This window comes from Dromaius novaehollandiae, chromosome 15 (genome assembly GCF_036370855.1).
Source record: "Dromaius novaehollandiae isolate bDroNov1 chromosome 15, bDroNov1.hap1, whole genome shotgun sequence".
In the NCBI taxonomy this organism is placed as follows: domain Eukaryota; kingdom Metazoa; phylum Chordata; class Aves; order Casuariiformes; family Dromaiidae; genus Dromaius; species Dromaius novaehollandiae.
This window is the reverse complement of record NC_088112.1, coordinates 1,105,139-1,121,109: the sequence shown is the minus strand read 5'-3', so window position 1 is coordinate 1,121,109 and position 15,971 is coordinate 1,105,139. Positions and strand designations below refer to the sequence as shown.

Genomic DNA, 15,971 nt, shown 5'->3' with positions numbered 1-15,971 from the left:
TGTCTGTATGCTCTACAAACACCACATCTTCATCTGCAGCATTGTCATTCTACAGCAACGAATACTATGAACAAACCATGTTGTGCCACATAATGTAGACAGAATCACAGTCCAGCCATGGGTGTCACAGCAACACATGAAAGTGAAAGACAGACGGCAGAGAAGAGATGACTGCAGACTGGGAACAGGATGTGCACAGGTCTGCGATGACATTGAGAATGGATGAGGAAGAGGACAAAAGTCAACCAAAAAGGGATGTCAAAAATCCTCAATTTTAAAGGTTATTTAAGTGTATTAATATTAGCAGCACCACTTTCTCCGAAGCTCCTGGCCACAGAATTCACATGCTTTCTGCAGCAGGGAACAAGCTGCTGGGAGGATACATACCAATCCCAGAGGGGCAGCATGCAAAAACCGGCTGGGACAAATTTCTCTAGATTCAGCTAGTGTAAGTCCCTCTACCTCAGTGACCCAGGAAGAGAATTTTGCCTACAGAAATGAAAGATTTGTGTTTCTATACATCTAGCAACAAAGGCATCTTCATGCGAAGATCTGTTCTGGCTGACATTGTTGGACTAATATTTTTAATTTAAATGATAAAGAAATTTCTCTGCTCTCATCTGATCAACCCCTCCCTTTTGCACTTAGTGTGTACTCAGGGCAAAGCTAGGCTCAAGAATTTTTTCCAAGAATTTTTTCCATTTTCCAAGTGCTTACACAAGAGACACTTTCTAAAAACAGACTGAGGAGAAGGAACGAAAATTAATATGAGAAACTTTACAGGAAAGGTAATTGCCCAAAGAGGACACTTAATAAAAGCATGCTGCAGCACTTCTCCAAACTTCAGCTAGCCACCATGAAGCTCAGTGTGCCCTCCATACTCAGTGCCCTCCACACTCAGTGAGGAGACTGCTGACTTCCCCAGGCTCACTATTTTCTAGACTAACTTGGCTCATTCAAGTAACTTCTTCACCCTCCTTCAAGTAACTTCTGCCTAGTCAAGAACTAGAAGAGGTAGTTAGCTTTGGGAACAAGGAATGGCAAAACCCTCCTGACTTTTCCTAGGATGCAGTGGAAATTTGTGCATCCAGAATGGCAATGTTATAAAAGCTCTGATCTGCTTCCTAAAACTTGCCTTCCCGTTCCTGGAACATCTGCTCATTCCCATGTTGTGTCTGCTGGCAACCTTTCAGATTGACACAAACTCCTGCTTTTCAGTTAAATACACAAAAACATGTTGAATGAGGAAACGTATGGCAGTTGGATCATCCCAGTCACGCCACACACACCAGGCTGCTGCTTGAAACAAAGAAAAAAGTGCTGCTAAAAATACACGTGCATTTTTATAGGTTTACATTTAGATTTTGTGTTTCGCTTTGTTTGTTTTTTTAATCCAAACATCTATCCTGGTGCCAGCAAAAAGAGCAGAACAGCTGATTTTTTAATCATCCCATTAAAGCCATAAATATAATGTGGGCAGCTCTTAATGGCTTCTGATTAACAAATGAATGGTTGTTCCATACCCTTTAATTCAAATCCAAGATGCTCTGCCAATGCAGAAAGAAGACAAGGAAGAGAAAGAGAAAAAGAAAAACAGGTCTGTCAGCGAACTCTAATATACAAACACATACACTGTGCAGTTAAAGCAGTTTAGCTTTTCTGTAGGCTCAGCAGCAGTAACACAGAACACAGTGTATGCTTCAGAGCATGTCAAATTACGACCAGAGGTTATCTTATATGTACAGAAAGATCCAAACAAATTTCAGTGGAAGTTAATTATGAATTCTTTTAGTTAATTATGAATTCTTTTGAGGTGAGCCATGTCTGTTAGTATCTGATATGGAATTCAGAGTTTAGGCAGGAAAATAAAAGGACACTTGTTCTGGAACAACTCCTGACTCCAGACAGGCCAAAACACAGTGTCTGCATGAACCTTGTAAAACCACTCACTTTCTACAGGCAGAATATGTCCTACATGGGTTCACATGCCCCTCTGCCTGAGGTTCTGTGCACCAAAGAAGAACATTTGGCAAACAAATGCACCATTCTTCGTGCAAATACTTGCAAGAGGCTCTTAGGATTACAAGCTCAATCCTTCTGCCCATGATCTCAAGTCTGGTCTCAGATGCACATCATCTGGCAGCATGGCCTGTAAATCACCTGATAGCATGTAAATTGTGTGAGTACTCCTCTTAACAGGTCTGCAGTTTTACCAATGATATTGCAAGTAATGAGTTGCCTGGGCAAGACAGTGAATCCCTTGCAGATCTAAGAGTACAAATTGCTCTGAAAGTTTCCCTCAGGTCTGTCATCTTCCAAATTTCACTTCTGCTGTGGTTTTGCTTTCTTTAGAAAGAAAAAAGCATGCTGAAAAAAAGCACAAATTGGGCATCTATATTCAGATTCCAATTCATTGGAAATAAGATTGCAATTCATCTTGCAGAGATAGTGCTAAGCAAAATGCAGTTTACCTAATGAATCAATAATGCAGGTAACACTGTTGAAAAGGTCATTTTCATTCCTGAATTTCAGTAATTTTCCAGGTACAGGTCTCAGCTAAAAAAGTTTTTCCCACATAAACATTCAAACTCTCCACAGTTATCATTGTACACAACAGTGGTCTCTGCTCTTCCAAATCACCATACACACAAGATTTATTTGTAACCTGGAGATATCCAGATTTATTTGCTACATTTTACCTAAGAACTGCTTTTGCTGCACAGAAATACTGGCTTTCCCTTGCAATGCTATTCAAAATCTGGGTGGGGTGGGGTGGGGTGGACATTACCACTAATATTTATGGAACATGTACAAACATTTCAGCTAAAGCAGGTTCTTCTCCTCAAATCCATGTGTTGGGGGGGGTTCTTTTTTTCTTTTTCTTTTTTTTATTTTTTATCATTTAAAGACCACAAAGCCTGGCTGATTTCTACTACACATCTCACATCTGTGCAAAAGGAATTGCAAACCCTACCATGCATTTCACAGTCATTTTGTGCAAGTAGCAGTGAGGTGGACATAATGTGGTGGGCAGCAGGGAACTAGAGAGAATACATTCTTCCTGAACCTTCTGGTTGTTACATCTAGACTTGCCCTCTTCCAAAGAAAGGCCTGCTCCATTGTACGAGCTGTTTCACATGATGCTGTGACAAATATGTGTAGAAGTACATTAAATCTCGTACATAGGTCTATGTTATAGATCCATTTGATGGCTGCATATTGCCTATACTACCATATTTGCTCCCTGTTCTATGATTTACTGTAACATCTGGACAGCTACAAATGGATGCAATTTAAAACATTTTCACAGTTTTTGCAAACTCAAAAATGTCTACGCAAACAGACATGGTGGGCAGGACCTGAGGAGCTTTAGCCTTGCTGTTGCCCCGCTCACATCAATCCTACAATTTCTTTTTGGCTCCTCAACCCCACAGAGCAGATATATCCAGCTGGCTCACTGGATCTTATCTATGGGCTCCAGCAGCAGAAGAAAAACCATGCAGCTGTCCAGCAGCCAGGATGCATGTGCCTTTCTCTGCCTGCAAAACCACCTGTGGGTTTGCAGATACAGGGAGCCCTACTCCAGCCTATTCTCCTGCATTTCATGTCCATGGTTGTTCACTCCCACCCAACAATTCTTTATCATCATTTTGGGCTTTCTCAAACTCCTGATTCTTCCCCCCTCATTGTCAGCTTTGATGTCTCATTTGAGGCACACAGTGGGATTAAAAAAAAAAAAAAAATCAATCTCTCTTTCGATTTTTAAATTGGCAAGCTGCACTTGAACATTTCTGGCAGAAAATTCCCCCAGATTACAAGTCTATTTGCTTCCTAAAAGCAAAGGAATTATTGGAGCCACACTGGAAGCTACTGGAATTTCCATCATACCCTTTCTTTCTAAGTTGCTCTTCTATTACCATTAATGACCATAACAGCAAAACAATTATTTGATGGTATGCAGAAAATTATTCCAGCACAATAAGCCTTTGAAAACAAGCTTATAAGTGTCATCCAGTCACAGCTACAGGTCTTGCTTTTATAATCACCCATAAATGAATGCACTCCCCGGGAACCACTATCTCCTTCTCCTGCTCGGGAATTCCTCCCAACCTGGTGATCAGGTAGGTACTGGCTTCCATACTTGGGAGAGCAAAGGAGGAAACATTCCAAGTGCAGGCTGGGATTTTGAGGTTTTGTCTTTTCTATAAAAAGACTGTTCAAAATAATTCAACATGTTACAATCTAGCTCTGCAAGAGTGCTTAACAGACAGAGCCTAACCAAGATGACCCCAGCTCTCAGACAAGCATTGCCCCAAAATGTAATCGTGGTCCTGCTATTCAACAGAGGGGTATCATCTTCAGAGATGTGGCTTACCCACATCGAGCATGCCTATTTTATCAACTATATACCATTTGGTAACAAACATGGAAGTTCTGGAGACAGAACTCTCATGGGGACAAGTTCCATTGGAATCAATATATCCAGAGGCTAGCATGTATATCAGTTACAGTGAGACAGCACTGAGATGACATCTTTGGGCTGAAGAAATGGACATATTATTGTTCTTACAGTATCAACCTTTTGTCTTAGTTACACACACACACTCTCTGGTCATGATGAGGAGCTGGGGCTGGCACCCTCAACTGCAGTCAGATTTCCAAAACTATTCAAACCCTGCACCTCCCACAGAGCCAGCTCTGTCTGGATATAATGATAAGTTCATTTGAAAATTTGGTTGCAGGCATGCCTGCTGAACCTTTCTGAAAATGTTGGACTTAAAGTAGAACCCATTCTTAGCGCAGGGATCACTGCTAAGGAAATGGTTTCTACTGGCCTCTTAAAGCATTACTCTGTAGTATTTATGTTATTCTTTGTAGGTAAAAGCTAATCTAGGCTCTGTTCTGTGCTGATCCAAAAGAAGACTGGACCAGCAGTTTGGAAATGTTCAAACACTCAACTACTGTACATGTGAGAGAAGGCTATCCAACAGAGAAAGACGGTAAGCATGGGAGAGTTAAGGAAGGAAAAAAGGGAAAATATATGAAAGATGACAACAATTTTTTAGCTTCATATTCTGTTTCTCAGCTGCAGCACATCTGCATGGGATTCAGGTTGAATCCCATGCCACATTACTCAGATTAGTACCACTCAGCTGTTCAAAGCAGGGCTTGAAGAAGAGCCAAGTGATACACAGAACTTGCACTGGATCCCTCCAAGGAATGACTTCCCACTGAAGTGGACCAAAAGCAAAAATTCATTTGGGTTTGAGTGTTACCAATAGGGCTGGTACTCTATGTACCCATTATCTAGTGCTAAGCCACAAACTTTGGGGTAGATTTTTTTCATGATTGGAGAGGATATGGAAGAGGAAGACCTACGATTATTTAACCCATAGCGACTTTGTGGCTGTGTTTTGCTCAATAATGTGTTTCACCAGTTTTAAAATATGAACAGATGAGAACATGTTTCATCTTTTGCTCAATAATGTGTTTCACCAGTTTTAAAATATGAACAGATGAGAACATGTTTCATCTAAAACACCCTTACAGGAGTAACAATTCAAGATTGAATTGCTGTCACTGACTTGTAGGTTTATAGGATGAATTAGAAGGATAAGAAGCCTTAATAAATGGCTGTGAAAACTGGGTTTGTGCTCATGTGCCCTTCAGGTTGCCTAAGAACCTGGTTAAGACATTCAGGTATCCCCTAAATTGTTGTCCTCAAAACTGCTTGGGTCACCCAGATGGCTATATGAGTCACACAATGTGCTCCAAGGCACAAAAAAAAGTGAAGATAGAAACATCTGAGGACCAGCAAATCAAATTAGGTTCAGGCTTCCCCCAGAGAGCATGGAGAGCAATCCAGGATGCCTGTGGACAAAGGACACTGTGCGGCAAGTTACGGGCTGGGTACTGCATGGACTGAGTACATAAATTCTCTGAGCTTTTCATAAACTGGACAGCCATTTAGCTTGTCCAGTGCCATATCAATAAAATCAACTGAGTAGGCCTCAGGGATCCAGATATATGACAATAGAGTATTAGCAAGCTCCTGTAGATTATCATGTAATTAACTTTAGTAGATCCCAATGTGTAATCTCTACTGCAGTTCAGGAGACAGGATCTCTGTTATGAAAAACCACAAACCCTTTGTAATTATCCAGCCCAACATGGCATAGTCATTACCCTGTAATTAAGTGGTCAGCAGTCATCATGTCATTAAAAGGAAGCTGCAGAATGTCTGTGGAATTTAAAGTGCTACTAAATATTGGTTTAGAGTTCAGATGAGTAAGAGATTGAGGAAGAACCAGAAAGGTAAGTGAAAAAGAGAGAAGTAAATGTTCTTCTGTTTATCATTTTCATGGTATCCCAATCAACAGGTAAGAAATCACTGCTGAATAAATGAAGTGAGCAGAGAAGCTGTGATTTGGATCTGGACCTTCCTTTAGTCCCAGCAAAATTAAAGTAGTGCATCTATCTATTTGCTCAAGGGGACATATCATCTCAGCATGAGAAGGTAACATGAAGACCAAGCATCCAAAACATATCTGGCAAAAGGCTTACACTTACATGTCTAGGGGAGCACCAACATCCCTCTGGTTACAGCCTGGTGACTTCAAAGTGAATTAGACCGTCCCTAAGAAAAATAAGAAGCATCTCACCTGATAAACCTCCACTGCTCTACTTCCACATGTTGTTAGCTGAAAGCTTTGGAGCAAGTTTGTGTGCTACCATGGGAACATGTGATTCTGTTTCCACTCCAGCCATGTTTCAGGGTAACTGCCCAAAGCTGAGAAATGTATAAAAAGGAAGACGTGGATGAAAGAGCCCAAGACAGACACTGCAAGTGAAAATAGTTTCTGGTTTTCTAGTTGGAAGGGCTCTATGAAAGCAATTTCCTTAAAAAAGAATGACTGTTAGGAAAACCAAGATATCTGATCTTCAAGAAATCTTCTGATGGTGCAGGAGTTTTACTGCTGAGATCATTATATAGATCACACCTAGTGACAGCATGGTGGAAGAGCAAGAACAGATGTTGGTTCTCATCTCAGAAATATCCATTCCTGTCCTCTACTGTTGGAGAGAATCTATAATGCCTACAAAAGGGAAATGACCTGCTCACACAGCAAACTGCTCAGAAGCCAGACCCATCACACCAAAGTTTTGATGCCTAAAGTTAGGGACCCCAGGAGATACACAAAGCTAGGAACTCAGGATGTATTTTCATATAAGGGGCCACTGCAGGCAGAACTGACAAGATAGTGTGCGACTCCAAGACATTGATTTCTCAGATCAAGCTATTCCTTTCCATATTTCCAGATGACTTCACCGAGTAGCATATGATAAGCATAGCTGTCTCTCTCTACTTAAGAAAAGTGTTTTGATGTCTGAATAATGGATTCTTAGGGGAGCCCAAAGTTCAAGAGAAAGTGCTGCCCTGTGATTCCAAAGCAGACTAGTGGGAAGACTCCAACTATGAATTAGAACTAAATTTGTAAAGAAACCAAGAATGAAATATGGGGTAAAAATGGACAATGTTCTAGGTTCCATCGGATTTGAATATGCCAGCTCTACTCGAAGATATTTACAGGCAGTTTACAGACTTCAACTTTAATTAGGTCATAAAGCAGAAAATGAAAACATTTCATTAAATGGGAAGGTGAATGCAATGTCATTTCTCCTCCAGATCAGTGACATTTATTTTTGGAGTTGAATAAATAGAAAAGTTAAGATGAAATTTAACATTCAACAAACAATCTCAAGAGGATAGAATCCAAATGTGGAGATTAAGCAAGGTACAAATGTTCTATTGGAGACAGTGGTGTTTACACCAGTCTTACTTTCAGTATCTCAGCTTCACCAGGAGTGAAATAGCTGTCCACATGTCTTACAGAATCTTTGCTACCAGACAGCCTGAACTCTGGTAATTCATTAGTGGAATTATCTAGGGTTCTACAAAGACCTATAAGTTTCTTGGAGAAGAGAAAAGACAGATCTATGGCTGGATCTTGACCTGATCTAGAGCAGGAGACTATGAAATTCTGGTGCCATCCCAGGTTTAAAAAGAAAGAAAAGTTCCTAAAAGGAAGGACACTTTTGGGCAAGATTCTGTCTTCTGGAAAGAGCTTCAGAATACAGTTATGTCTATGAAGTTGGGCCCAGGAGAAAGCTCTCAATCGGTTCAGTGTCCAGTACCCATGGAAGCTCTAATATTTGAAAGACTTCCTGATTCTTTTGTGATATGAGTGAACTGTCTGTGCCCTGCAAGACCCTCCCACCCAGTTTTCTTAAGAATGGAGAACCTGTCAGAGGTGCATCCTCTTAAACTGATGGAGCCACAACTGCATGACAATAATAACTGAGGTGCCTGTGACCAGTTTTCCTTTAGATGTATATATGGCAGGTCCCTGAGTGGAAGAAAACCTGTCAAGTGTCTTGGAAAGCTAAACCAGTGCTTAAGTCCCTAGATTCAACCTTCAAAAGTCTTTTGGGTAACATGACCAACATAGTTTCTTCACTAACATCAGATGAGGCCTAATTTTCACTCCTTTTATGTGGGTTTCCTCGCTAGTGTTGCTCCTTGATTCTCATAGTTAACTTCTCTTTTCATCCATGTGTGCAAGCAGAGATCTTACAACAAAGGAAAAGATCACAACCCCAAGAGATTCTCTGGGAGTTGAGACTGCAAAGCAAGAAAACTGAAAAACAGAAAACCTAAGCAGACCAAAAAGTTTTATTAAGTATGGATACTGCAAGCATGAGAACTGTAAAACATTGTTGAAGACTGTTTTTCAGGGAAGCTGCTTTCTGAAAGAAATAGACGAGAGAAATGAAAAAAATTCTGCTTCTAGTTGCTTAAAAAATTGAATCAGAGGCTGCTACCACAGGCAACATTCTGCTACTGGCTGAGACGGTCCACAGGTCCTCAGAATAAAAACTGAGGCTGGAGAATAGCATACTTTAGGATTGTATTGGACTTAAAAGAAGAGCCATTTTTATGGTTTTCCCTGTGTAGGGAAATCAGGCTTCCATATAAATCCAACTAGTGGCCATAGGAAAAATCCCCTTGCACTGAATGCCCACTGGCTCCAGGTATTGCTCTGGCATCTGCAGAAGCTGGACAACCATACCTGAGAGAAGAATTTGGGCCCGAAGTTCAGAGCTTTTAATTTCAGAGTAGAAATTGTAGCCGCTTAGGTTGCAAAAGAGTCCCTAGATACCAATGCCGAGTATTCATTCAGGCTGTGGGTCAACAGTTCAGTGTGCCAAACTTCTGTTCCCATTATTGGACAGCCTGAGAGAGACACCTGTGATCTCACTCTGCACATACCTCCACTGAGGGGGACTTCAGCAGCTCTATGAGAGACATCTGACTTCTAAGCCTTCGAGTCCATGCTCATCGTCCTGAGCACACCTGGAGGGTGAGAAATCTCATCCCGATGTCAGCATTGGAGATAAATCAGCTGAATTCTCATGTCAGGGTGCCAATCCCTATGCAGTGACTATGAAGGGAGCCCAGGGCATGAGTTCAGACTCAGACCTCTAACACAGAGATGTCTAAAAGTAGATTGGAAAGAATCCCACCCTGAAGAAACAGTTGCAATGTGCTGTCACTTTTAAACCTAAAACTGAGAGTCTGACTGTGCTAGTGTTACAAAAGGAGGACAGGGAGAAAGGGAGGTAGAAGACAAGATCACCATGTGAACAGCCTGCTGGCATAGCTGGTTACTCCTTGCCTGCAGACTGTATTCTCAATAGCCGGAAGGCAAGCACAGTGGCTTGGGTCAGGGGGCATTCCTGCTTTAAGGCCATATTTTGGAGCTATGATCACACGGGCCTCTGGTTACATCAGAGTTATAACACAGTTACGAGATCCAAGCCCTGTAAACTAGCAGAGGATATGATCATGGCTGTATACGTCATCTTCTCTGGCATTCAATGTCCATGATTATCATCATATATACACTGTGATAATTTGTGCCCAGACATAGAAGTATGCAGTGTTTGATGTGAAAAATATTTTAATAAGATGATTTAATGGTTCACAACTCATAGAGATAATTGCCTATATTCTCCTCTGCCAGAGTAGTCCACTATTTTATGCAGTATTTGCAGACAACCACTGTCCATTTTGTTCACTGACATTAATTCCTTCAGTCTAAATTAAAACTGCTTTAAATGTTTCTTAAATGTCTCTCAGTTATGTTTTACAGCCTCTATAGCATAAACTCTTTCATCTCACAGGTTACTTAAAGCCTGGAGAATATTATCTTCCAATCCTAATCCATCAGACAGTTCTTCTTGGGTAGACAGAGGAATGTACAGACACCTAGTGAGGTCAGTGGCATTTCATACAGACACGAGGGATCAAGCCAGGCTTAAGACAGCATCAGGACAGGTTTTGCTTTCAACTATTTTAATCTCAGTGAATCTGAAGTTCTTTTCTTTGGCATCTCTCCTTCCTTCTTTTGTTGGGTTTTCTTTTTTTATGAATGTGGGAAAGCCTTCTGTCATACTCTAGTAAAACAGATCTATGATAAACAAAATAAACCCCTTAAGTTCCTCTGTTAGACTCTGCCCATTCTTACTGGATACGTGATTAGCATGGGTCAATGTCTCAAAGGCCCATAACTGTGTTGCTGCAGCTTAGCAGGTTACTGCCTGTCAGATGACTGATGGTAACCAACTGTGTATGCACACTTAGCCACTGCAGTGCAAAATAAAATGTGTTGGCTCAGACGTCCTTATGATATGAGTCTTGCTGGGAAACAGACCATCACAGTGGCTTAAACTAATGCAGGCTTAGCATTAAAGTAGGCTTAAAGAGCTGACACAGTCAGGTACCACAGCTCTGCTCAGAAGTTCTACCTTGCTAGGCCAGAGCAATGTTGTCTGTTTGCACTGTGCATCCATTTCCTCAGATAAGTAGCTGTTTTAGCATGCTTCACATTTTTGCTCCAGTATGTCAACACATTTCCCATTATATATGCATTATAATACAAGCAAAGTAAAAGGTAAACTCCTTATATGCAGATAAGGATGAACCACTGAGATTCTTGCTTGAATTCTACTCATGCAAATTCTCCTGTCAAAGTGAAATGCTATTCACCCACATAAGGGCTGAGTTGGGACAGACTGGGAGGTCTCCAAGCTAGCCCAATAATGCAGTTCCCAGTGAGTTCCTCTGTACCAATCTGTGAGAAAATGGCAGCAGTATGAGCACAGCTCGGGGGGGGGGGGGGGGAAGCCTTCTTTAACATTTCCTCTTCTTTTTCGAGCAGTAGGGTATATGCCTAGAATATCTGACAGTAGGCATAAGTCATATGATTGTAACAGCAACACAGAGGAGCTTCCCATGTGACAAATACAATCTAAGTACATCTGCTTTTTGTCCTCATAATCATAGTAGTCTAGCAGGCATTTCTGGCAATCAGAGAAAAACAAACTTCCAGTGCTACCTGCCAAATAGACAGTGAGATCCTGAACCCCCAGAGTTTTACCTGAGCAAGGTCTGAGCAGACACAGAGTAAAGATTTCGACCGGTGAGATATGAAGTTGCTCCTAGAAGACATACAACTTCTGGCATGATGCTGGGAAGAACGCAACCATCTCTGCCTCTGGCCAATATTCAGCAAAATATCCTTTCAGAACAGTATCTTAAATTTAGTTCACTTTGAAGAGACTCACCCTCAGCCCCTGGATATGCCTGCTGATAGTCATATTGTGCTATTTAACATTTATGTTCCACAACCAAGAAGTGCCAATCTAGGCCTGAAAACCTAAACTACCCAAAATGCACTTAATACAACACCATGGTAGCTGTCATTATTCACTATTTAGGCATTGGTTAAGCACTGACAATGCTCTTGAAACATGAATCAGGACAGAGCTATTTTATTTCCCACTGAAACAGCTGAAACTGATTTAATCTGTTTCAGCTTTTGACCGGTAACCCATATAGGATGAAGCAGACAGAGAATCATAGAGACAGCAGCAACTTCTAATTATCAGTTAAAGATACAATCCAGACTCAAGGGAAGTGCCTTTCCTATTTGGAAGAAAGGGAAGCCCAGTGCATGTTTTTCTGCAATGTTGCTGTTACAAATGTTACCCAACTGTGACTTGAAAGTGAAAACAGTCATAAACAGATATGAATCATCTTAAATGATTTTTATCCAAGTTAAGACAGGTAACCTGGATTGTTAAGCTGTATTACCTTACTATCCTGTAGTTAAAGCACTAATTGAGGTAAGAAGATACGCATATGTTTGTTTTAAAACTGACATTGTTCCTCTAATGTATTATATAGTACATATGAATGTATTTTAAATAAACTTCTTTCCCATAGAAGGCTGAATTCTGCAGGCTGGAGAAAAAACACATGCTATTTACTCTTGCCATTAATGTTCTGAAAAACACTTTCTTGAAAAAAAAAAACAACTCATTTTCACCCTTATTTGGGTTTTGCAGCATGGTAGTGATAATTTTTGAGGCTTTTGGACACCACCTCACAAGACGGACTGCAAATCAACTTTCACTGAGTGGTGCAGTGCATGGTGAGCCTTGCACAGCTGTGTGCAGCAGATGCCCATGACACCATGGGGTACAGAATGGAAAGGAAACCCTTTACATCAGGTTAAGAGATCAAAACCTAACATTTTGTTTTTTCATTTTAAAAAGAAGCTCATCTGGAAGTTTTAGTCTGAAAGAATAAATCAATTGAGATTTCAACTTTGGAAGGCAATTTGGAACAAAAGCCAATGCAAAAACATCAGGCTTTCACAAAGGGCTCACAAAGCCCATTTGCATCTTGTCTGTATATTCTGCAGAAATGAATTTAACAGCACTTGCCAGCTATTAACATGTGATAACAAGACTCCTGCTATTGCCAGTTCTGGATGAGGTACTGCAGGATTTAAAGACAGGTAGGAGAGGGGGTACTGGCATCCACAGAGAGCTCATGGTGGTGGTGGTGGGGCTTCCTCCTCGGGTTCCCACTAATTAAAGGCCATTTATGCAACATTTGTGGCAGTTCAAGCGACCAGCATGGAGGCAGGGTGCACACAGATGATCGCTGTGGCTGATCTCCCCTGCTGTAACTGTGGGCAGAGTGTTGTGCATGATTTCGGGTCAGTCCTTACCCGCACAAGGATCCTCCTGATGCTGGGACCCTGTCTGAATATAGACCTGGCAAAAATTATCTCCCTTGAAGGAAGTGTCTCCTATAAGCAAGGCACCTCTGAAAACCTGAAGCCCCTGGGAACTGGGAACTAGACACTAGTAAGCACTAAATGCAGGGGCTCCAGTGGTATGTAGATCCACTGAATAAGAGGTTAAGGGATTGGTCACTGAAGTTAGGTGCAACCCCATATGGGTGGCTGTCCTTCCCCAGGAGAGACAGGAACACTCCTGTGTCTGGGAGGGATACAACCTGAGATGCCCAACCAGGAGATTTTGCCTATATCCTCCAAGGCAATGAGGGGAGGGAGGCTCTGAGTCAGTGGCAGCCTCCAGAAGGATCTCCGGGGCTCCACACGTGCACCATATATGTCGTCCAGGCCCCCAAGAGTGCTCCAGGATTTGACTCCAAGCCAGCCTCCAAAAACTTCTCTTGTACAGCTTGGCTTAGCTTCTGGAAATACGGACACAATCACACCTCAGAGGAAATTTCAGCACAGCCCTAGCTGTGATTCCCCAGTTGGTACAGAGACACTCACTCATCCCCCGTGCAAGAGTCAGAGAAAAACTGCAAATCTCTTGCCTTGCACAACATTGTCCATCTTGAGAGAGTAAAGCTAGCAGATACAGCTTATTATAGAGGCTGTTCTCACACAGCCCACCACTTAACCTTGTATCTTATTTGTATTTTGCATGAAAAGAGCAAGAAACATTGTGTTCAATTGCAAATGAAAGCAGAACCCGTTCTAACAAATGGGGTGAGAGCAAGAGCCCTAATTCTCCTCTTGGCAACTGTCACAGCTGCTCTTAAGGCCAAGCAGAGCTGGGAGTGCACAAGACAGGAACAGGGCTCTTGGAGAACAGAAGAACCTGCTTTAAGGACATCACACAGAGCTACAACAACCAGGGAAAGAGAGAAGTAGAAAGAGACATACTGGAGAAGCTGACCATTGCGAAATGCTGACACCGGTCTCCTGTGAATTCGATTGGACACCTACCGGAAGAAAGAAAACCAGAAAGAGAGAAACAAGATAGCAAAATGACATCCAAACAGACTGAATGAGGCCCCTTCTGATCCCTTCCATGACGCCTATCCATCTGCTTTCAGCCTGCGCCCTTACCTGCATCCCTAAGCCCTAGCCCAAAGCTGACACCAAGAGCCATCCCTGACTAGACCACTCTACATCCAACGCTGTGCCCAGGAGGTTTTAAGTAGTGTGGTGCATTTTTTGTCTTCAAACATACTTTGCTTAGGATCTGGCATGTACAATCGCAAAGGCAGTTTCTCCAAACATCTCTGTCCGAAGAATCCATTTGGACATCTGGAGGGGGAAAAGGGGAGAAATCACAGAACAAGTCTGGCACCATTCTTGAGGCTAAGGTCAGAAATTAAAAGTGCATTGTGATGAATGGAAAAAAATAAAGTTAAAGGCTTCACACGCTTATTTACTCTGTGCTCTGTTTTAACCAGGCACCTGTAATGTTTTCATTCTAGCTTTATTTTTTTGCCTGGGTCTTCAAGTGGCCAGCCAAACCCCTCCTTTCCTCCTCTGCCTACCTCCTTCCTTCTCACCTGCCAGAAGCACCAATTGACAGAAAGATCAAGATGGGCTAGATGCTATTTTCAGAGACTCTCCTTGGAATCACTATCTAGACAGACTGGCAAGAAGCACCGCAGGGTGGTGAGCAGCTGCTGAGGCGACAGTGAGCAGTTGTGTATGGCAAGCTTCTTAAAGTTATTATCCCTAGAATGACCCACAGGATGTTCCAGGGAAAATTGTTGTATCGCTGTTAGAGACAAGCATGTGCAGAGAGTCTCTGTGTTAACAGAGAGAAATGGACAGAGAAGAAAGCTGAATTGAAACAAGTCTCCCATGCTACACAGCTGCTAGGCTCTCATGGCCTATCCCAATTACAGTTATTTTGGCAGTTGGGATATGCCAGCTCATTGGGTATCAGTTATACATGAGTGTGATGCTGCTGTGACAGGGATTGTGCCTTGGGGATCAGGACCACAAAGTATGTGCAGCTCATGAGTGAGCTCCACAGACCAGCTCCCAAACTGTGCCTGACTCATGGAGCTCAGGAGCATGGACAAAAGTACACAGGGAAGCTGCTGAATCCCCAAAACTTGCACTCACTGGTGCAGCACCAGTCGAGGAAGAGTGCATGGCTTCATCCACATGTTCTATATTCTGATTCATTGCAGATGCAGATGAACTTCAAAAAGTTAGAGTTGGGCATTCAGCTCTGAATGGTGAAATCCTTCTCCCCAAAATGCTGATGTCTCTCCCTCCCTTTCCATCCTTTCTCCTAGTTTCCCTGGATAATTCCTCAAAGTTATTCCTATCTTTCTTCAAGTCCTGGCTCTACCTGCCTTTCCTGCAACTGCATCCCTCACAACAGACCTCTCCCTCTCTCTCTCTCTCCCCTTGAGTTTAATAGAGTTTTATCATAACAGCCAGAGTTCTAACATCTGTTTTCCAATTTCCCAGGGCAAGCTGGCCTGCAAGCTCTGTATTTCATATGCGTCAGATCTTCCTTGTTCCCAGCTGCCACCCACAAGATGATTCTGTCCCAGTTCCTCATCTAGGCTGAGATCAGTCTGATCCCACAGTGTTTGGTAGGTCCCAGATGGTAAATAAAGTAGAGACTGAAAGATACTTCAGCAAAAAGGATGTGGACCAGAGGCCTGAGCTCAAGGTCGATGGCTTAGTTCCTGCTGACCCACACTGAAAGACAGTAAACAACCGGAGCAGCCTTGGTACAGTGTCAGATGACTAATCCCAACC

The 15,971-nt window shown here is 42.2% G+C and overlaps 1 protein-coding gene across 3 annotated transcripts in view; it reads right to left on the bottom strand.

Annotated features, from left to right (window-relative positions):
• The window catches only part of NRG2 (neuregulin 2), a 175,408-nt gene that overhangs the window by 13,884 nt on the left and 145,553 nt on the right, over positions 1-15,971 (bottom strand). For all 3 annotated transcript variants that reach the window (XM_064520722.1, XM_064520723.1, XM_064520724.1), the window contains exon 6: positions 14,425-14,501. In XM_064520722.1, coding sequence (XP_064376792.1) covers positions 14,425-14,501 — 77 coding nt within the window. The remainder of the gene's footprint in view (positions 1-14,424; positions 14,502-15,971) is intronic.